Genomic DNA, 21908 nt, shown 5'->3' with positions numbered 1-21908 from the left:
TATTTTTATTATTTCTTCATTTTTTTCATTTTCTTCTCTTGATCTTTGTTGCTCTCTTTATCTTTTTTTGTTTGTTTTGTGAGAGAGATATTAATCGTTATGGTCCAAAAACCTCAGTTGAAATTTGCGGCGTTATGTACAGTTATTCATTGTCTCAAACAAACATCCGGTGAAATTTCAGAGCCACATCAAATTACAGAAATACTCATCATAAACATTGATGAAAAATACCAAGTTTTATACATAGGATTAAAGATAAACGTCTTGTTAATCAGGCCGCTGTGTCAGATTTCAAAAAAGGCTTTACGGCAAAAGCACACATGCAATTATGTTAGGTCAGCGCCTAGCCGCAGAAAAAAACATACAGACATTTTACAACCAAGGAGAGGTGTCACAAAAGTTTCGAATAGCGTTAAAATTAATCACTTACCTTTGATGATCTTCATTCACTCCAGGTCTCCATGTTAGACAATAAAATGTTTGTTGTGTTCGATAATGTCCCTCTTTATGTCCAAAAAATCTCCGTTTGTTTGCGGTTTAGATCAGTAATCCAAATGCACTAAGTCCAGATGAAAAGTCACAAAAAAGTACATAAAAGCTCGTAGAAACATGTCAAAACGAAGTTTAAAATCAATCCTCAGGTGTTTTGTCATAAATAATAAATAATATTTCACCGGACAAAAGCTTCGTCAATAGAAAGGAGAAACAAGAAAGGCGCGCTCTCGATCACGCGCTTGGCTCATGTCTGGAAATTCCACTGTCCACTCATTGAAAGTGCTGTACTCCCTCATTTTTCAGAGTAAAAGCCTGAACAATGCCTAAAAGACCGCCAGATGTGAGGAAGCCACAGAGATCGTGAACTGGGTCCTAAGTCTTGTATGGTGGATAGGCTTTCATTGAAAAACAGCTTTTCAAATAATAGTATTCCTGGTTGGATTTTTCCTCGGGTTTTCACCTGCCATATCAGTTCTGTTATACTCACAGACAATTTTAACAGTTTTAGAAACTATAGAGTGTTTCTATCCAAATCTACTAATTATAATGCATATCCTAGCCTCTGCGCTGAGTAACAGCCGTTTAATTTGGGCACGCTTTTCATCCGGCGGTGAAAATACTGCCCCATACCAAGAGAGTTAAGGCCCTTACAACAATGATAACAAAGATTAATGCTGCTGTTGAATATTATATGAATGAGTTGTCCTGATTATTAACTAGGCTTGTGTTTGACCAAACGACGCAGGTTGAACCACAGCTGTAGAGGAGGCTGGTCTCAATCTAGTACTGGATGTCAAAGTCAAAAGAAGAGGAGGAAGATCCTGCTTTTGGTGAGTTCAAAGGTTAATTTATGAAGGTATGGGTTAGCTTACACATTCAAGTTTACTTTATTTTAAGAAGTTTAAATAAATGTTTATTTCCAATTACCCAATGAAGAACATCTATATTATTGGCAGAATCTCAAATCTTCACATATTTAAGGTGTTACTTATCCATACCACCTCTTTACCACAAGCAGAGAGACCTGACCATTGCTCTGACAGTGGAGAGTCCCTCTACATTAGCAGAACCTGACCAACGACCAGGAGAACAACAAAGCTCTGGCCTCACATCTGTTCAACGTGTGGAAAAGAACTATCCACTCCTATAACTAATGCTACACCAGAGAACACACACAGGAGAGAAAGCCTTACGAGTGTATGGTGTGTGGGAAGGGCTTCTCCCAAGCCGCAAACCTCAAGACGCACCAGAAAGTGCAAGTGGAGAGAAACCGTACCCCTGCTCTGACTGGCGGGAGCAGGTTTACTCACATGGGAGACTTGAAGAGACACCAGTTGTTGCACTCGGGTGAGAAACCTTATAGTGCCCCGAGTGCGGGAAGAGTTTTTCTCAGTTGGCGCACCTGAAATCTCACCAGCAGACACACACAGGGGAGAAACCTTTCCTCTGCGCTCACTGTGAAAAACTTTCCCACTGCTGCCAAGCTGAAGACCACGAGAGATGCACACCGGCGAGAGACCTACTGCTGCTCCTACTGCCCAAGCGTTTTGCTCTATCTGGGACACTGGTGAAGCATGAACGACTTCACACCGGAGAACACCGTACCAATGTGGAGAATGTGTAAGGGATTTGCTCAACTGGTGTCCTTGAAGATACATGCCCAATCAACACACTGGAGTCAACTTCTACAAAGTTTCCATTGTGAGCAGAGCTTCTCCACTTCAACCAAGCTGAAGGAACATCAGAGAATCCACACTGGGAGGAATCTGTACCAATGCACCGAATGTGGGAAGAGTTTCACCATCGAGTCAAAGCTACTGAAACACCAGAGAGATTCACACTGGAGAGAAACCGTACCAGTGCTCCGGGTGTGGAATGAGGTTCTCGCTCTCTGAGAACCTACTGGAGACACCAGCGTAACTCTTCAGGGATCTGTGGTGCTGTGAGCCTAATCAGCTACTGGGAGTGGATTCTACTTCCACAAGATGCTACTGTCTTCCAGAATATACTGGTCAAGGTCGGTGGAAATTATTATCCTATCACCAAACATTTGTCCAAGGGTGCAGTTGTCCTCTCAATAAAGCTAACTTTTTCCTTCATATAGGGCCAATCTTTCACCTTTAATTCTATAGGCCCATATCCCAGACACAGATTAAGACTGCGACTGCATTAGTCTAGTAGTTAGAGCGTTGGCCAGTAACCAAAAGTTTGCTGTGATGAGCAGAAAATGTCGCTTAGATAACCCATTCCTAGCTGTCAAAGGTTTTCTACTGTTACCTTTCTAGGACACACGTTCCCTACAACCCCTCGACAACATTCCGCTGGAAGGCAGCGACGGGAAATTCAAAATAATTTTTTGAAATATGTTAACTTACACATTAAACAAATCCAATACAGAAATGAAAGATAAACATCTTGTTAACCTACCCATGTGTCCTATTAAATGCTTTACAGGAAAACACACATATGATGTTAGATCACCGCCAAGTCCAAAAACAAGCCATTCCCAGCCAAAGATAGAGTCACAAAAAGCAGAAATAGAGATAAAAAATCACTAACCTTGATGACTTCATCAGGTGACACTCATAGGACTTCATGGTACACAATACATATATGTTTTGTTCGATTCAAAATTCTATTCATCAAATTATATATCTTTTTATTAAGATTCACTTGTTCTTAATGCAACCGCTGTGTCAGATTTTTTTTTTTATTACGGAAAAGAAAAATGCAAATCTGAGATGGCGCTAGATAGAAACAAATTTCTCCCCATGTTGGTTGGAGTCAACAGAAATACGAAATTACATCATAAATATTCCCTTACCTTAATCTTCATCAGAATGCACTCCCAGGAATCCTAGTTCCACAAAAATTGTTGTTTTGTTCGATAATGTCCATTTCTTATGTCCAAGAAGCTACTTTTGTTAGCACGTTTAGTACACAATCCAAACGCTTGCGCCAGGTCCAGGCGAAGTCCGACAAAAACTTCAAAAAATTATATTACAGGTCGAATAAACTTGTCAAACTAAGTATAGAATCAATCTTTAGGATGTTGTTATCATAAATATTCAATAACGTTCCAACCGGAGAATTCCTTTGTGTCTTAGAAGTAATGGAACGCAAGTCGATATCATGTGGAATGCGGTGACCGGACCTGGCTCTCTGCCAGACCATGACTCAAACAGCCCCATCCGGCTCAACATCACAGTAGAAGCTTCATTCAACGTTCTACAGACTGTTGACATCTAGTGGAAGCTGTAGGAAGTGCAAACAGATCCATATCCCACTGGGATTTCAATAGGTGAATATAGCATCTGGGACAGAGTAGGAGGCAGTTCACTCTGGGCACGCTATTCATCCAAAGTGAAAAGCTGCCCCCTATCCCTAAAAAGTTAAATAAAGGTAAAATAAAACATTTACAAAAATTGTCCATTGGGAGATTCTCCATTGTACATGCATTTTAGTCATGACTGTGGTGCAGCAGGGCAAGCCTAGATACCAGCTGAGCGCGGTTCCCTTAACGAGGTGTGGCAGCCCTCTAATGGACTCCCTATAGACTTCAAGGTCTGCAGCTCTCACTATGGGGAAAGAGCGTTCTGAAGAGCACGTCACTTGAGGTTTTGGCTAGTCCTGTCCTGCAGCTTGTGGCTAGTCCTGTCCTGCAGCTTTGGCTATCCTGTCCTGCAGCTGTGGTATCCTGTCCTGCAGCTTGTGGCTAGTCCTGTTGACTTGATCTTTTTGTATCCTTAAGTGTACCTTAGAGCTCTGAAGAGCCAGATTTATTAGCCTTTTCTTAATAAAAGCCAGTCTGTTTGCACCATGCTGTCTCCCTGTGAGTCGTCACCTTTGAGTCTCATTGACTATGCCCGACTCCTGAAACAATCTGCCAAATGCGGTGGATTTTCACCACGTTGACGGGTGTCGGGCTCCACAGTGCCAGCATTTCACTAGATTGTGAAGTATAGTCAGTATGTCACATTTAGTCAGGTATGCCATGTTTAGTCAGTTGTCCCATTGTAGTCAGTTTCCACATTTAGTCAGGTATGATCACATTTAGTCAGGTATATCACATGTTAGTCAGTTGATCACATGTTTAGTCAGGTATGATCACAGTTTAGTCAGGTATGATCACATTTATAGTCAGGTATGATCACATTTAGTAGGTATGATCACATTTTAGCAAAGGAAATGCTGCAGTAGCTGTTTTCAAACTATTTCTGCCGTTTTGTTTCTTAACTGGAAAATAAATTGCACAAAGTCCAAGAACTGCGACTCCTAAAGCCTCTCACCTCGTGCTGCACGCTGCCTTGCTGGGGCTGTGCGCACTGAAGAGCTGAGTAAAATATTCATTTTTAGAAGCGCTGCGCACAGGTATAAAAGTTGGTCTAATTTACTTGAAAAGAAAAGTCTACTGAAGTGTAACTTTGTCCTTGTGTTTCTTGGCTTTACATGGTTTTGTTACAAAGCTAGGTTGGTTTTTCAATGTTTTGAGTTTCAACTGCTAGGGAAGAGAAGGTAGCACTTCTACTCGTCAGACTCGATCTCACAAGCACAAACATGACTCGAGTCCGTTACCACGGTAACCACCGCCCTTAAAAGGGGTCTCAAAAAAGTGGTTGAACTAAGTAATAAATGTTGTTTTTGAAACATTACGAAGCATACACATCTGTTTTTTTGTGTTTTGGGTGTCATTTAAGCAGAAATAAATATTTTAGCTGGTAATTTTTTTTGTGGCTGGTGGACCAAAAATTAATTTTAAGGCAATTTGAACTTTTTAATTGTTTTTCTCATCTAAATACATGTTTATTTTCTCACCAGGCTGGGCACAAACCAACAGAGTCCCTGCTTCTGACCAGAGCCAAAGTGAAGCCTCCACTCAAACTGCTGGATGACTGTTAATGTTAAGAGGAGGACCGAACACTTGGACTGAAGATTAAAACTGAAGAACTGGAGGATGAAGAAAAGGCGAGGAAGAGAGGAGGAGGAGAGGAGGGGAAGTTGTTGGGCTGATTAATTCTGATGGAGAAGAAATGGACTGGATCCTTCTCTTCTTGGTAAATTGAGATGAGTTTGAATTATTTAACTTTCCAAAATGCCCGGTTTTCAGAAATCCTGGTTGGAAGATTCCCGGATCAGGAGGGAATAAACAGGAAATCCGGATACCAGCCAGGATTTCAGGAAACCTGGGATTTTCTCTTGACTTGTCTGCTGCTTGTTTAACCCTTCAAAATTTCACACAGGATATAATCCCAGTCAGAGTTCTGACATTGAAGAGAGTCCTCTACATCAGGAGTACCTGAACATCACAGGAGACCACACCGCTAAGAGCTCTCACTGCTGTTCAGTGTGTGGAAAAGACTGCCAAAAATTATCGGCGCTACAAAAACACATGAGAATTCACACAGGAGAGAAGCCTTACCCCTGTACTTTGTGTGGAAACCAATTCCGTGAGAASGGACACCTGAAAGCACATCTGAAAACACACACTGGAGAGAAACCTTACCACTGCCCGACCTGTGGGATGAAGTTCGCCCATTTGGGAGCCATGRAAATACACCTGCTGACACACACTGGAGAGAAACCTTACCCCTGCTCTGTGTGTGGGAAGAGTTTTACCCAATCATCACGTTTGAAGCAACATTTCCGGACGCACACAGGAGAGAAACCTTACTCCTGCTCTGTATGCAGGAAGAATTTTGCAAGACCAGCAGACCTTAAAGTACACCACAGAGATCACACAGGTGAGAAACCTTACAGCTGCGCTGAATGTGGCCAGAGCTTCACCAGTTCCCACAACCTATGGAAACATCAGAAGACCCATCTACCACCTGGACTACCACCACCTGTTGAGTGTGACAACCACAACCAAACACCTGAGATGAATACTAAAAACGAAGGACTAGATGAGGAGGAGGAGGAATTTGGTGTTCTGATCAATTCTGATGGAGAAGAAGTTGGATTGGACTTGGATCCTCCTCGTCTCAATCCTCTGAGTTCTGAGGAAGAGGAGAGTCCGTCAACATCAGGAGAAACTGAACAATACCAGGTGAACCACAATACAGCTCTGAGGTACAGCTGCTCTGTGTGTGGGAAGCAGTTCAACCACAAAGGACATCTGCGAAGACACGAGAGTGTACATTCAGTTGAAAAACCTTATGGTTGCTCAGACTGCGACAAGATGTTCGGTTCCACCATAGCTCTGAATAGACACAAGAAGTTACACAGAGAAGAGAAACCTCACACTTGCACAGTGTGTGGGAAAGGTTTCGTTCAACTGTCACGTTTGAAGGAACACTACCCGACGCACTCGGGAGAGAAACCACACTGCTGCTCTGAGTGTGGGAAGCGCTTCACTACTGCGTCGTACCTCAAAACGCACAGCAAAGTCCACTTGGGGGAGAGTCCTTATACCTGTAACATATGTAGGAGAGATTGCCAGAAGTTGTCCGCATTCAAGTTACACATGAGGATCCACACAGGAGAGAAGCCCTTCAGTTGCTCTGTGTGCGAGAAGCAGTTCACTCAGAAAAGACATCTGCAAGACCACCAGAAAGTACACACGGGAGAGAAACCGTACCCCTGCCCCCACTGTGACAAGCGGTTCAGCTTCTCCTCAGCCTTGAAAAGACACCAGCAGTTACACACAGGAGAAAAACCCCACTGCTGCTTTGTGGTGGAATTGTTTCCTCTCAAGCAGGGCGCCTGAAAGAACACCTACGGACGCACTCGGGAGAGAGACTTTCTCCTGCTCTGTTGCGAGAAAACTTCAGAAAAGCTTCTGAACTCACGATACACAACAGATCTCATACAGGAGAGAGACCGTACAGCTGTGCTGAATGTGGTAAGACCTTCACCAGTTCTATGAAGCTGGGACGACACAAGAAGATCCATCAGACGCAAACACTGAAGAGAATCTGATAAGAGATGTGAAGAGGATTCCATGAGAATGATGATGATGAAGAAGTGGAGGCTGCCTCCGCAGTTAGTGGATGCTAGTAGGGTGAAGAGGAGGAGGAGGAGCCTCTACAGTTAGTGTGATCTAGTAGGGTGAAGAAGAGAGGAGGAGGAGCCTCTACAGTTAGTGGATGCTAGTAGGGTGAAGAGAGAGGAGGAGGAGCCTCTACAGTTAGTGGATGCTAGTAGGGTGAAGAGGGGAGAGGAGGAGCCTCTACAGTTAGTGGATGCTAGTAGGTGAAGAGGAGAGGAGGAGCCTCACAGTTAGTGGATGCTAGTAGGGTGGATAATCGTGATGATTGAGAGGGCCGCCTGATGACCGTTGGTCTCCTAAGAGGTGCGGTTTAGACTGGGAGATGAACAATGATGACTTCATAATGTAAAAATATATCTGCACACTGATGCATGTTCCAAGAATTGTATTATTTTAAGTGAGCAATGTTTTGGTGAAAGGTTAATGGTTTCAAGATTAAGCCAATTTGTATCAAATACATTTAAACTATTAAAAAAAAGCATGAAAAGGTAAAGACAGCAGACTGAACGTATAAAAGCGGATAAACAACATACTAATACACAATCAGTCAATCCAACGTAAGAAATGACATGAGCAAACTAGCTGGTGGTATCTATAAACATTTTAATAAAGTGATCAATGTCTTTTTCTATTTATTAAGGTTAATTCATGTGATATATGCTAATTATGCAACAATCCAAATAGTAGGTTTGTAGTCCATAGAATAGCTCTTCTTCCCTGTTCTTAACACTTACAAAACTTGTCTTTTAATATCAATGTTATCATCTTAGTAAACGATGTTATTTAGAAAGTCGAGATTGTTCAGAGTAGGATATTGCTGAAAGAAGTGTGTGTGTTTGGACAATCATTAGAATGAGGTGTTTGTGGATATTGATATGGATTGTATGTCATAATCATGTTACGTGATGTCATAACTGTACGATGTTACATGAGTAGCATACAATCATGTTATGAACAATGGAAATAAAAGTAAAGATAGTGAATGTGCTAGTCCTTTCATTGTCCAGAGTGCACGTGTTGTCATACAATATAATCCATATTACAACACTCTCAACATATGTGGTTTCTGCTTTTAGTGGAGAGGATCTAGCCTGGTTACAACCATCCCAGAAGTCTCGTGAGCTTGCATTCTGATTCGCTACAGAGGTAATCAGTCTGAATGCCATGTGCAGGTGGCGTGTCCTGCGTCATGCTTCCGGGTCCTGTCCTCACCTAACCTTTTTTTGAATGGGCTTTGACAATTCTATCATCAAATTTGTAAAGATTATACTTGGTGGTATATTGGCCATATACCACACCCCCTCGGGCCTTATTGCTTTAATATACCAGGCTGTCAGCCAATCTGCATTCAGATATAATTCTTGTTTGTGGATGAATGAACTTCTCCAGATGCATTTGATGATGTTTTTATATATAGAAACCATTCAAAACTCCTACGAAAGTGAATAGACTACAAGGCTACTTCCTGGAAACGACAGATCACTTTCATACCGTAACACAAGGCGAGCATTGGAAGGGTGAGAAGGGGGGGGGTGAGTGGGGTCAGAAGGGATAGGATCCCGTGTTGACGAGTGGGAGAATATGGCAGTAACAGATGAGGAAGCGGAGAACGTTGGCTAAAGCGTTTCTCCTCTGTCAGAAGGAGAGGGAGAACGAGAGGGGAGCACCCTACTTATGGCAGAGATGAGAGGGCAATAGGCAAGGATGGGTTTATTTTTGTGTACCTTTATTTTGACAGGGAGTCAAAGTGAGACCAAGGTTCTTTCCAGATGGGAAAATAGGCACCACAATACACTCAACTATCTTACAACTAATTTATCATAAAATACCCAAAGTGTGTGAACAATTTGCACATAGAATAATATATGTGGAAGAATTGTCTGGGAGACCTGAGTGCATTCGTGAGAGAGACCCCCACACAACCAGTCTGGAGAAGACTCCTCCAGGCATATCGACCCGCCCACAAACCATTCTGGAGAGAGAACCCCCAACACAACCCCCAACACACCATCTGGAGAGAGAACCCCCACAAAGCCATTCTGGAGAGAGACCCCACACAACGCATGCTGGAGAGAGACCCACACACCCATCTCTGGAGAAGAGACCCCACAGCACCATGTCTGGAGAGAGACCCCCCACACAACCATTCTGGAGAAGAGACACCCACACATTACCATTCTTGGAGAGAGACCCCCACACGTGATACCATTCTGGAGAGAGACCCCACCAAGCCATTCTGGAGAGAAACCCCCACACAACCATTCTGGGAAAGAGACCCCCACACACCCTTCTGGAGAGAGACCCCCACACAACCCCACAGACCATTCTGGAGAGAGACCGGCCCACACAACCATTCCTGTAGAGAGACCCCCACACAACCATTCTGGAGAGCGACGCCCACACCAACCATTAACTGGAAGAGAGACCCCCCATCACAACCATTCTGGAGAGAGACCCCACACAACAATGTCGGAGAGAGACCTCCCACACAACATTCTGGAGAGAGACCCCCACACACATTCTGGAGAGAGACCGCCCAACAGTCGAACCATTCTGGGGAGAGACCGCCCACACAACCATTCTGGAGAGAGACCCACACAACAAACCCCCACACAAGCATTCTGGAGAGAGACCCCACCACAACCATGTTCTGTAGAGAGACCGGCACCACAACAACCATTCACTGGAGAGAGACGGCCCCACAACCCCCTTCCTTCTGTCATCAATGTAAACTCAAAAACAATCATTTATCTCACAGATTTAGATGCTTTTTTACTGACAGACACAAGTCAATAATCAGCTAGGCTGTTTGCCAACGCGACTGCCCAAACTGCTGGCTTCCTCCAATAGGTTATACTCCTATACAGCGCGCTCTCTCTGGTAAGACCGCTCCTGTGGCTGAGTCAAGCTCTCTGGTAATGACCCTCTGTGGCTGAGTCAGGCTCTCTGGTAATGACCCTCTGTGGCTGAGTCAGGCTCTCTGGTAATGACCCTCTGTGGCTGAGTCAAGCTCTTTGGTAATGACCCTCTGTGGCTGCGTCATGCTCTCTGGTAATGACCCTCTGTGGCTGAGTCAAGCTCTTTGGTAATGACCCTCTGTGGCTAAGTCAAACTCTCTGGTAATATATTTTGAATGATTTTATTTAGACAGGAGGAGTAATTATAATATTTTAACAAAATATACATTTACTTTAGGGGAAGCCAGAATCCAATGTACCTATCTATTTAGCAAATGGCTGAAACTAGAGATCTGTAAATAATGACGAGATGCTCATGTCTCCGTGCTAACATTGTGAATCGTCGTCCCAAATGCGGGAACGCGGGCGACAAGTTTAGGTCTGCATATTGTAACGACTCTGGGTTTATACGAGTGGAAATTGACTCTGCCGCGCTATCGACTGCGGCACAGTCGATAGCGCGCCGGACCTCGGGCTAGAAGGTCGAGGGTTCGAGACCTGCTCCGTGCTGTTACATTACATAGAAACGCATTGGGCTTATTCAGGACAGATTTTGGCGGGTGAGTCCTCTCTCTTCGCCTCTTCCTCTCTGCTGAAACTAGCCAGCGAAACAGCGCCCCTCTGTGTTACTATATGTAGCCCATGTATTTGATGCTGTCTGGACAGAAAAGGTATGACATGCCACACTACTGTCCAGACAGCATCAAATACAGGTCTATTTCTATGGGCACAAGCACACCGTTCATGACACACACCGTTCACACGCCTCTTGTTGGTGGAGAGGATTTTGCAGGTTTAAAGTGTATTTCCTGCATATTCTGATAAATGATAAAATATGCTGTTTTAAAGCAAATTTTCTTGCAATTGTATACATTTACCATGTCTGTCTAATATGTATTAATTGGAGTGACAAAAAAATTACAACAATATCTATGTGCTAAAAACTAACTATCCCATGCTGACACGGTCTAGTTGACCCGGACATTTCTGACCCGTTATTAGTATCTCTCTAAGGTCTGTAATGACTGACCAGTTATGAGTATCTCTCTAAGGTATATAATGACTGACCAGTTATTAGTATCTCTCTAAGGTATGTAATGACTGACCAGTTATTAGTATCTCTCTAAGGTGTAGACTGACCAGTTATTAAGTTACTCTCTTACAGGGTTGTAAATGACTGACCAAGTTAATTATTAGTAAATCTCTCTCTAAGGGTCTTTTAATGACTGACCAGGGTTTAGTATCTCTCTAAGGTCTGTAATGACTGACCAGTTATTAGTATCTCTCTAAGGTATGTAATGACTGACCAGTTATTAGTATCTCTCTAAGGTATGTAATGACTAACATGACAAGAGGAACTGACGATGAACTACCCAATTTCTACATTGCACCTTGTGCATTCTACTATTACAATTTTCAAGAGTACATTTAAAAGCCGGACTGAGTTCCTTAAAACCACTGGGTTAGATAATGAGTCAGACTCTATTACTGTGTAACTGAAGAACAGTCAGCGTTCTGCCTCCACTTACTATGTTGAACAGAATCCCAGTCAACTTCTTCTCCATCAGAATTAATCAGCCCTCCAACTTCCTCTGCATTATCCGTCGCCCCTTCTCCATCCTCCTCCACCTCGTCCTTCTCCTCTTCGACTTTGGCCTTCAGCCCCAGTGTTTGACAGAGGTCCTGTAGGTTATCAGATACCATCTCCTGCCCCTGTGGTGTGTTCTGCTCCTCACAGTGGATGGGTTTCTCTGCTTCTGTTGTGTGTGACCGCCGGTGCAAGTTCAAACGTCCTTTTGTAGCAAAATTCTTCCCACAGTCGGGGCAGGYYTATGGCTTCTTTCCTGTGTGGATTCTCACGTGCATCTGTAGAGATGATGAKGTTTTGAAATGTTTCCCACATTCTGAGCAGCAGGGAGACGACGTCTTAGTTGTGTGATTCTCCTGGTGTTGTTCAGGTTCTGCTGCTGATGCAGAGAGACTCTCCTCAACTTTTTTGCKGTGTGATTGCTGGTGTATTTCTTTCAAACTTAGCGAGTCCGGTTTCTCTCCTGTGTGTTGCAGCTGGTGTCTTTTCAAAGATGTACAGAAGGTAAACCTCTTGTCACACTCGGAGCAGGCGTAAGGCTTCTCTCCAGTGTGCAGTTTCTGGTGTTGTTTAAGATATGCTTTCTGAGTGAAGCCCTTCCTACAGATGGAACAGGAGAAAGGCTTCTCTCCTGTGTGGGAGAGCTGGTGGGCAGTCAGGTTGGCTTTCTGGGTGAAGCACTTGCCACAGACAGAGCAGGAGAAAGGTTTCTCACCAGTGTGCACTAGCATGTGTTGGTTCAAATTTCCCTTTTGGTTGAAGCTCTTCTCACACACGGAACATTTGTAAGACTTCTCCCCGGTGTGTTTCAGCTCATGTGATTTCAAGGTGTGTAGATAAGTATAACTCTTCCCACACACGGAGCAGGAGTGAGGCTTTTCTCCCGTGTGTGTCAGCAGGTGTCTGCGTAGTTTGTAAGCACTAGAGAACTCTCTTCCACACTCCAGGCAGCAGTTCTTTGCCTGTTCAGGATCTCCCGATATAGAGGGACTGCCCTCCCCACTAGAACAGTGGAACCGCTGGTGTGTCTTCAGATGTTCCTCCCGAGTGAAACTCTTCCCACAGTCAGAACAGAAGCAGGGCCTCTCTCCTGTGTGAGTCAGAAGGTGTCGTTGTAGTTTAGATGGACATGGGAACTCCTTCCCACAGTCCAGGCAGCTGTAGCTCCTCCTGGGTTTGGGACTGGTCTTCTTCTCTCCTGTGTGTGTTGTGTTYCGATGTTTTCTTAGATAATGCTGTGTAGGGAACTCCTCTCCACACTCTCTGCAACTGTGTGTGTTCTTGGCTGTGTGATTGTCCTCCTGTTGTTCAGGTTCTCCTGAGGTAGAACTTGCCCCCTCACTGTCAGAGTGACGGCTGGAACTCTCTCCTGTCTCTCCTGTGGGGATATAGGAAAGAGTCCGATCAGGATTGCTTGAGTGGAAACCAAAGGTGTGTATTCATTAGTGTACACCGTAGCAAATGAAAACAAGTGTTTCTTATAGTCCCTTTCCCTGTTTCGGCCATTAGCTTCCTAGTGAATACACCCCAGATTGTGTAAGTGTTGCACTGTTTTGTTAACACTGTACCTAAACAACACCGTCAGATGGTTTAAACATTCAGTCTGCCTCAGCCTCCACCTACTAAAGTTAATGGAAATCTCTCAACCGACTTACCTCTCAATCTTAGAAAGTCACTGAAGTAGTCAAGGCTCCTAGGAACCATCTCTGGACCGCCTGTGCTCTGGTCACCATGGATACAGTCAGGAACCAGTAGATTTGACTGGTTTGGCTGGGGTTCATCTAAATCCTGATTGAAAAGTACAGTCAGAGATAGGCCTAGAAGATAACGTCACGTCATTGGCTTTGGTCTTAATAACGAARTGACTTGATAAAATAGTCCTTACTACTTGACAAATGTATACCCAACTTCTACAAATGACAAGCTAACCTTGAATAAGACAATGACAATGGAGTTGACTAAAGCAGAGCCATGTATTTACATAACTAGCTAACCAGCTATATCTATACCTGCTGTATCTATGGCTTTGGGCTCAAGCAAAACAGGTTTTAGTTTCAGGGCAACTAGCTAGCTATAGCTCACTTCTCACCTCATACATTGTGTGAGCTGAAGCAACAACAACAAAAAAWTGCSGAGAAAATGTTGTTCTCCGGCTGTAGCAAGCAATCAGTTCAAATGTTGCTTTGCTATGAAAAATCACAGCTATTTCGCAAAAATAGATAGCAGGCTAAGTTAGCATAGCATACTGAGCTAGCTAACGGTACTTAGCTAGCTAATAATGTTAGCTTAAGTTGTCGTTTGTAACTTCACGTCTGTCTGGTTTAATAGTTCCATATCTACGTTATCACAGGATGGAAATAGTCTACGCCAAGTATATTGAAGATATATTTGTAAATAACTCTAGCTACAATGCTTTTGAGTACGGTTTATCTAAGCAGACTAGCTATGTTGACAGAACCGCCTAGAACTACTTCCGGGGCAGCAGCTAACCCGGAAAAAAGTTGATGCCATCACTGGACGCCATTCCACATAGTTTTGATATGGCCATTCTTTGATTGCATTWACCGCGAGGGGAGAATGGGAAAATGTTTAAATAAATCTGGTCAGTAAAACATTAGGTATTGGCTTTGTCCAAACGGTGTAGTTAGCTAGTCGTTACCGTTGCATAACTGTTYCGTTTCCTGCTCATCATCAGACAGCTACATTTTTACCTTGGTACTGTTGGCTAGCTAATAGCTCCTGCTAACTAATTTGATGCTCTGCTCATACAGAGTCGATGTAGGAGTAAAACGACGATTGTTTTCTATTTGGTAAGTAAAGGCAGAGCGACTACATATAATCAATGAGTTACTGTTGTACCTAATGTTCCTGTTACATTAGTTTACGTTAGTCAAAATACAAGCCCTCATCGTGGGAACCTTGACATTTCATATATCTTACAAAAATATTTTTTATTATCATTAATATTTTTTTAATTATATTGTTCTATTAAGTAAAAAATAAAATAGTGACAGTAAATTAAAAGTAAACATTTCACGGACTTGACAAATATAAAATGTCACTATACATATTGCACGCCTGTATAAACTGTTTTTGTCTTACACCATATCGTCCTATTTACACAGGTGACCTCACAAGGGATTCCACTGTTCTGGTGACAGGAAGAAGATCGGACCCTGAAATAACTTGTCTTTGACAGAGACTCATAATGCAGCACTTCCTGAAGCTCCCGGTGTGGCAGGAGATATAGGAGACCTGTGAATACACAGGAGAGAGACACACCTCACACTAGTGACAACTCAATTCAATAGAAAGTTATTTTAATTTTATTTTTTACAACAACAAAAAACATTCTAAATACTGGGACAAAATGAGTTCTGAGAAGGAAACGTTGATGGATGAAATCGAAAAGAGTTTATGGAATTTAACTGAGGACAATTTACGCGACCTGTGTGAACGTTGTGGAATGGATGGCTCTGAAATTAAAGGTATGAATCATCGCTTATTAAGGCGTAAAGTCATGGAGGAAATGTGGGACAATACGGAGTCAATGAAATCAGAGGAGCAGGGAATGTCTTGGTTAGTCCAACTGAAAGACGACATCAGGAGGATACAGGAGGATGGTAGCAGTGCACTCATGAGTCCCAGCCAATCCGATGACGTAGACTGCAACGAAGAACACAACAAGGGGGACAGGGATTGTTTGCCTAGCAACGGACTGACAGCGGAGCCCTTGCATCCCAGCCAATGTGATGATGATGCTGTAGACTGCGATGAAGAATGGAATGAAGAGGGAGGAGCTGGGTTGCTTAGCAACACACCAGACCAGAGTAAATTAAAGAGGCACATCAGATCGCACACTGTTAAACAACACACWGTGAATCCCTCAGTGAAACCTCACCACTGCTCGGATTGTGGGAAGCAATTCATTGTAAAATCAAGCCTTAAACATCACCGGCTAGTTTTTCACACAGAACACCCTCARCGTTGTGGTCAATGTAAGAAGAGCTTCATAACTGCAGAAAGGCTGGAATCGCACATTAAGACACGACACCCGCCWAGTGATCCTCTGAAGAACCCACATGTGTGCTCTAAATGCGGTAGGGCATTCCCTGTGGCTGCCAGTCTTAYGAGACACCTGAGAACGCATACGGGGGAGAAACCGTACYTCTGCCCCAAATGTGGAAAGGACTACAGTGACTGTGGAAACTTGAGGAAACACATGAGAAGAACTCACCCAGTAGAGGAGATGGTTGTGGAGKGTTTCGCCACTCAGAGGAGCARCCCTACAGGAAATGTGGAGGAAATGCAGGACAATACGGATTCAATTAAATCGGAGGAGCAGGGAACATCTTGTTCACTCCAACTGAAAGAGGACCTCAAAGGGATACAGGAGGATGGTAGCGTTGTACCCATGAGTCCCGGCCAAGCCTATGATGATGGTGCTGACGACGATGATGATGATGATGATGATGATGATGATGATGATGATGATGATGATGCTGTAGACTGCAACGTTAAGGACAGGGATTGGTTGCCTAGCAACGGACTGAAGGCGGAGCCCATGAGTCCCAGCCAATCCGATGACGCTGTAGACTGGGACGAGGAGGACAGGGATTGGATGGCTAGCGATGGGCTGGAGGTGGAGTCGTCTCCAGAGAGGCACACACCAGAGCAGAGAGTGAGAGGGGTGAGTACTTAAATTCACAGGGTCAAACAGGGGTCGCATTCGCTTTTAGAAATCAGCATTTTTTTTAAACACAGACCATAAAGTGTTTTAAAGCATTTCCCCTGCGTTTTTATCTTGAAAGTCAACCGTTTTTTTGCTTCAATAGAGTGATCAACAGACATGCAACTACAGTTTTAATTCACGTGCATTTCATCAGATGACAACAGACGCTATTTGGCTCGCAGCCACACAAGTAAATGAGCTTACAATAAAAAAACAAGGTATATTTTACCAAAACGATGCACGGCCATCATATTTATAATGTTTATCATAGAAAGAATGGAGCCAGATACATTTCCTGATGTTTTGCTTTGAAGTTAATCTTTAAGCATTGTAACTGAACTAAAGCACACAGCAGTCAGAGTGGTGGAATGTAATAGGTCAAGACGAGAGCGAAGATATTTCATCCGATTGCAGAAGTGCAACTGAAGCACAAAAATGTGTCCTTTTTTAAATTCATGATTTGGAGTGAAACCTACTGAAGTTTTACAAAAACGCAACAAGATATTTTTTTCTGCGTTTTATCTTTCCTTTTATGCGTGAAGAACTGCGTTGATGCGACCTCTGCTTGAAGTGCGTTTCTCTTTCCTTGATCCCTCTCATCATTGATTCCTGGACCTCCTTCTATAAATGCATTGGGGGAGAAGGTTCTTGGTTCTTTCCCTCCAATGTATTTTAAGAAGGATGCCGAGTAATCGAAAGATGATGAGAGGAATCWAGGAAAGACTTCTGATTTTCTCTGCAAAGATTTTAAAATGACTTGACCGGTAGGAAAGTGTTTCCTCATTCATTCCATCTCTATTTTTATGATTTTCTAGGACAAACCGCCCCCGCCCCGCTTTGCCCTCCCAGAGTCCCCGGGGCGTGCCTCTCCCGGTAGCGCCTTATTGTGCGGTCTGAAGAGGGTGTCTGTGCAGCTAGTCGACTGCAGGAAGACACCTGGGCAGAGTGGCCATATAATACACAAGACAACACAGACAGGAGAGAAACCCCACAGCTCGTCTAATGCTGAACAACACAAAACCCTCTCAGGAGACAGACCTAGCTCCCATATCTGTGATCACTGTGAGAAGAATTTTGGCACTGCTACAAATCTGAAAACACACTTACTTTATCTGTCTGGAGAGAAACCACACATCTGCTCTGAATGCGGAAAGAGTTTCACACAGGCCGGCTGTCTTAAGAGACACCTGAGAACGCATACTGGGGAAAAACCGTACGTCTGTCCTCGTTGTGGGAAGGCTTGTACTGATTCTGGAAACTTAAAGAGACACATCAGAAAAACTCACCCAGGAGAAGAGGTCTTTGTGAAGAGACTTGCCTATCAGAAGAGCGTTCGTAATGCTAAAGAACGCAAACAAACCTACTGCGGAGATGGCTCCCATATCTGTGATCACTGTGGTAAGAATTTTGCCACAGCAGGAAGTCTAAAACTACACATACAGAACCTGCAGAGAAGGAGAGAGAACTTGACTGCAGACAAAGCTCATGTGTGCTCTGAATGTGGAAAGGGCTTCCATCAGGCAGGAAGTCTTAAGAGACACCTGAGAACTCATACTGGGGAGAAACCATACATTTGCCATCATTGTGGGAAGGCTTGCAGTGATTCTGGAAACTTACAGAAACACATCAAAAGTCACATGGGTAAACAACACACAGTGAAACCTTACCTCTGCTCTGAATGTGGGAAGCAATTKATTGGAAAACAAAGCCTTGAACATCACCGGGAGGTTTTTCACACAGAWCACCCTCACCGCTGTGGTCAATGTAAGAAGAGRTTCATAACTGCAGAAAGACTGGAATCACACATAAAAACACGACACCCGCCAAGTGATCCTGTGAAGAATCCACATGTGTGCTRMGAATGRGYAAGGGGATTCCCTGTGGCCGCCAGTCTTAAAAGACACCTGAGAATCCATACTGGGGAGAAACCGTACTCKTGCCCTCAGTGTGGAAACAGTTACAATGATCGTGGAAATTTAAAGAAACACATCAGAACTCACACAGAAGAAAAACCTTACCACTGCTCYGTGTGCGGGATGAAGTTTCGTCATACAAAAACGTTACAACGGCATCACCAGGAGAACCACAAGGGGGAGACACTGGGTCCCATCCACAGGCACCAAGACCCTCTTCCATGCCCCCACTGCGGGGAGGAGTTCTCATCCAAGGCTCTTCTAAYGGATCATCTACGGACCCACCCTACCCGGGTCCACTGCTCCCGATGCGACAAGACCTTCTCCACTAAAAYTAACTTACTGGTTCATCAGAGGATACACACTGGAGAGAAGCCTTACCTTTGCCCTCAGTGTGGGAAGAGTTTTTCTCTGGCAGGGAGTTTAAAACTTCATCTCCGGATTCATGCGGGTGAGAAACCTTACTGCTGTACTTACTGTGACAAGAGATTCACAAGTAAGAGCCACTGCAATCTTCATCTGCGAATCCACACTGGAGAGAAGCCGTACCAATGCCCTGACTGCGGGAGGTGTTTCGCTGACGGMAATGTCCTGAAAAACCACCGGCGGACCCACACAGGAGAGAAACCGTTCCAGTGCCGCTTGTGTGATAAAGCRTTCGCCCAGTTGAGCAGRCTGAAGAAACATCAGGAGACACACAGGCAAACTCRGCCTGTCTCTGTCCCAAGACTCCCTAATCCCTACCTACCACACAATCAGCATGTCCCTTATCCCTACCCATCACAGACTCAATGGTAACCTTGTTTACACCTGACCAAGTTGTCCGGTGTCCTGTTACCTGGTAACCTGACAGGTTGGTAACCTGTCTGTTACCTGGTAACCTGTCTGTTACCTGGTAACCTGTCTGTTACCTGGTAACCTGTCTCTTACCTGTCCCAGATAGGAAGGATGCATTTCTAACGTATTGGGACAGGAACCTAGACTCAGTCTGTCCCAAAAACCCAACCTACCATGCACTCAGTGAATGGTAACATGCTTAAACCTGTCCCTTGTAGATAACTAGATGTAAATTAATGGAAGGATCCATTTTCTTTAAAAAAATATAAAAAATGATTTTATTGAGACAGGTTTGCAGTCGTTGAGGATTGATATACTGTGTATAGAGCTTGGAATAGATTGTTATTTTGTTCATCTGTCTCAAAATAATTATTTGTCTCAAAGTTCATATTTTAGCTACAGAGTTTTTGTATTCACAGTTGATATTTGGATATGTTGTRCATTTTAAAAGGTGTTTAAAATTCATYGCCGAACCTCAACTGGTGGAAATAAAATGGTGACAATGATATGTTGTTGGAGTAATTATTTATCTAATTCTTTGAGTAAGAAMTTGTATGCATAAATAWGGGTCCTAGGCAGGGGTCGAAGTAAGCCGGTACGCTCTGGTCCCGCGTGCCGGGAAAATAAATAGTGGGGGTACACCSTACCGGTAAAATGTGAACCMATCACAATCATTTCTAGGAAATGRCAAGAAAACTAGAGAAAATTACACCATTATTTAACAATARRGCATGTCAGCTGCATGAAAATGAGTGATTTGACTTGAAAACTGGCAGTAAACCCTCAAAATTGCATTGTAATTCCACGAGAACACTAAAATGCATTGTAATTCCGCGAGAACACTAAAATGCATTGTAATTCCGCGAGAACACTAAAATGCATTGTAATTCCGCGAGAACAACTAAACCCTCATTGTAATTCCGCGAGAACACTAAACCCTCATTGTAATTCCGTGAGAACACTAAAATGCATTGTAATTCCGCGAGAACACTAAAATGCATTGTAATTCCGCGAGAACACTAAACACTCATTGTAATTCCGCGAGAACACTAAAACGTTGCCAAAGCGGCATGTACAGCAGTGGATGCATCAATTCAGGCTACAAGTGTCCTGGGCTCAATACAGTAACTCTTTATATTCTTCACATTGTGGGTCCACTGTTTGGATGCTGGAATTATTTTGTGAAAATCATAATTTATTTGTCACTGTGTGCGAATACAACTTGACAGGGAAATGCTTAATTACGAACCTTTCCAACGATGCAGAGTTTAAAAATAATAATATAAAATAGTAACTAACACAAGGAAAAATAAAATAAATTAGAATGAAGCTACAGTTTAAACAGGCAGTACTAGATCAATGTGGAGCTATATACAGGAAGTACCAGATCAATGTGGAGCTACTATACAGGGAGTACCAGATCAATGTGGAGCTATATTACAGGGAGTACCAGATCAATGTGGAGCTATATACAGGGAGTACCAGATCAATGTGGAGCTATATACAGGAAGTACCAGATCAATGTGGAGCTATATACAGGGAGTACCAGTACCAGATCAATGTGGAGCTATATACAGGGAGTACCAGTACCAGATCAATGTGGAGCTATATACAGGGAGTACCAGATCAATGTAGAGCTACATACAGGGAGTACCAGATCAATGTGGAGCTATATACAGGAGTACCAGTATAGATCAATGTGGAGCTATATAGATGGGACAGGGAGTACCAGTACCAGATCAATGTGGAGCTATATACAGGGAGTACCAGTACCAGATCATGTGGAGCTATATACAGGGAGTACCAGTACCAGATCAATGTGGAGCTATATACAGGGAGTACCAGTACCAGATCAATGTGGAGCTATATACAGGGAGTACCAGATCAACGTGGAGCTAATACAGGAGTACCAGTACAGATCAATGTGGAGCTATATACAGGAGTACCAGTACCAGATCAATGTGGAGCTATATACAGGGAGTACCAGATCAACGTGAGCTATATACAGGAGAGACCAGTACCAGATCATTGTGGAGCTATATACAGGGATACCAAGTAACAGAATCAATGTGGAGCTATATACAGGAAGTACCATGTCAGATCAATGTGGAGCTATATACAGGAAGTACCAGTACCAGATCAATGTGGAGCTATATACAGGGAGTACCAGTACCAGATCAATGTGGAGCTATATACAGGGAGTCAGTACCAGATCAATGTGGAGCTATATACAGGGAGTACCAGATCACGTGGAGCTATATACAGGAAGTACCGGTACCAGATCAAGTGTGAGCTATATACAGGGAGTACCAGTACCAGATCAATGTGGAGCTATATACAGGGAGTACCAGTACCAGATCAACGTGGAGCTATATACAGGGAGTACCAGTCCAGATCA

The 21908-nt window shown here is 43.5% G+C and overlaps 2 protein-coding genes, 1 long non-coding RNA gene and 1 pseudogene across 4 annotated transcripts in view; 3 read left to right on the top strand and 1 right to left on the bottom strand.

Annotated features, from left to right (window-relative positions):
- LOC111972753 (gastrula zinc finger protein XlCGF17.1) overlaps window positions 1-6774 on the top strand; it is a 10115-nt gene extending 3341 nt beyond the window's left edge. Inside the window, exons 2-5 of one of the 2 annotated variants that reach the window (XR_011480891.1) lie at window positions 1216-1325; window positions 1511-2512; window positions 5314-5549; window positions 5736-6774. Coding sequence is in view for 1 of the 2 variants with exons in the window: in XM_023999820.2 (XP_023855588.2) it covers window positions 5314-5394 (81 nt within the window). In the remaining variant the exon portion in view is untranslated. The remainder of the gene's footprint in view (window positions 1-1215; window positions 1326-1510; window positions 2513-5313; window positions 5550-5735) is intronic. The other variant, XM_023999820.2, reaches the window with a different exon arrangement.
- A 452-nt stretch (window positions 6775-7226) lies between these two features.
- LOC139028672 (uncharacterized) lies at window positions 7227-8013 on the top strand. Its single transcript, XR_011480892.1, has 2 exons — window positions 7227-7686; window positions 7731-8013. It is a non-coding gene; the product is annotated as an uncharacterized lncRNA (long non-coding RNA).
- A 3912-nt stretch (window positions 8014-11925) lies between these two features.
- Window positions 11926-14518, bottom strand: LOC111972981 (oocyte zinc finger protein XlCOF22-like; annotated as a pseudogene).
- Window positions 14503-20016, top strand: LOC111972750 (zinc finger protein 184-like). Its single transcript, XM_070446594.1, has 3 exons — window positions 14503-14838; window positions 15154-16718; window positions 17576-20016. The coding sequence occupies exons 2-3, from the start codon at window positions 15399-15401 to the stop codon at window positions 19469-19471; spliced, it is 3216 nt and encodes a 1071-aa protein (XP_070302695.1). The 5' UTR covers window positions 14503-14838; window positions 15154-15398; the 3' UTR covers window positions 19472-20016.
- Window positions 20017-21908: the final 1892 nt, after the last annotated feature.

Source organism: Salvelinus sp. IW2-2015, linkage group LG14 (assembly GCF_002910315.2).
Source record: "Salvelinus sp. IW2-2015 linkage group LG14, ASM291031v2, whole genome shotgun sequence".
NCBI classification, from domain to species: Eukaryota; Metazoa; Chordata; class Actinopteri; order Salmoniformes; family Salmonidae; genus Salvelinus; species Salvelinus sp. IW2-2015.
Note: the sequence above shows the minus strand (reverse complement) of the source record. Positions and strands in the feature narration are given on the sequence as shown.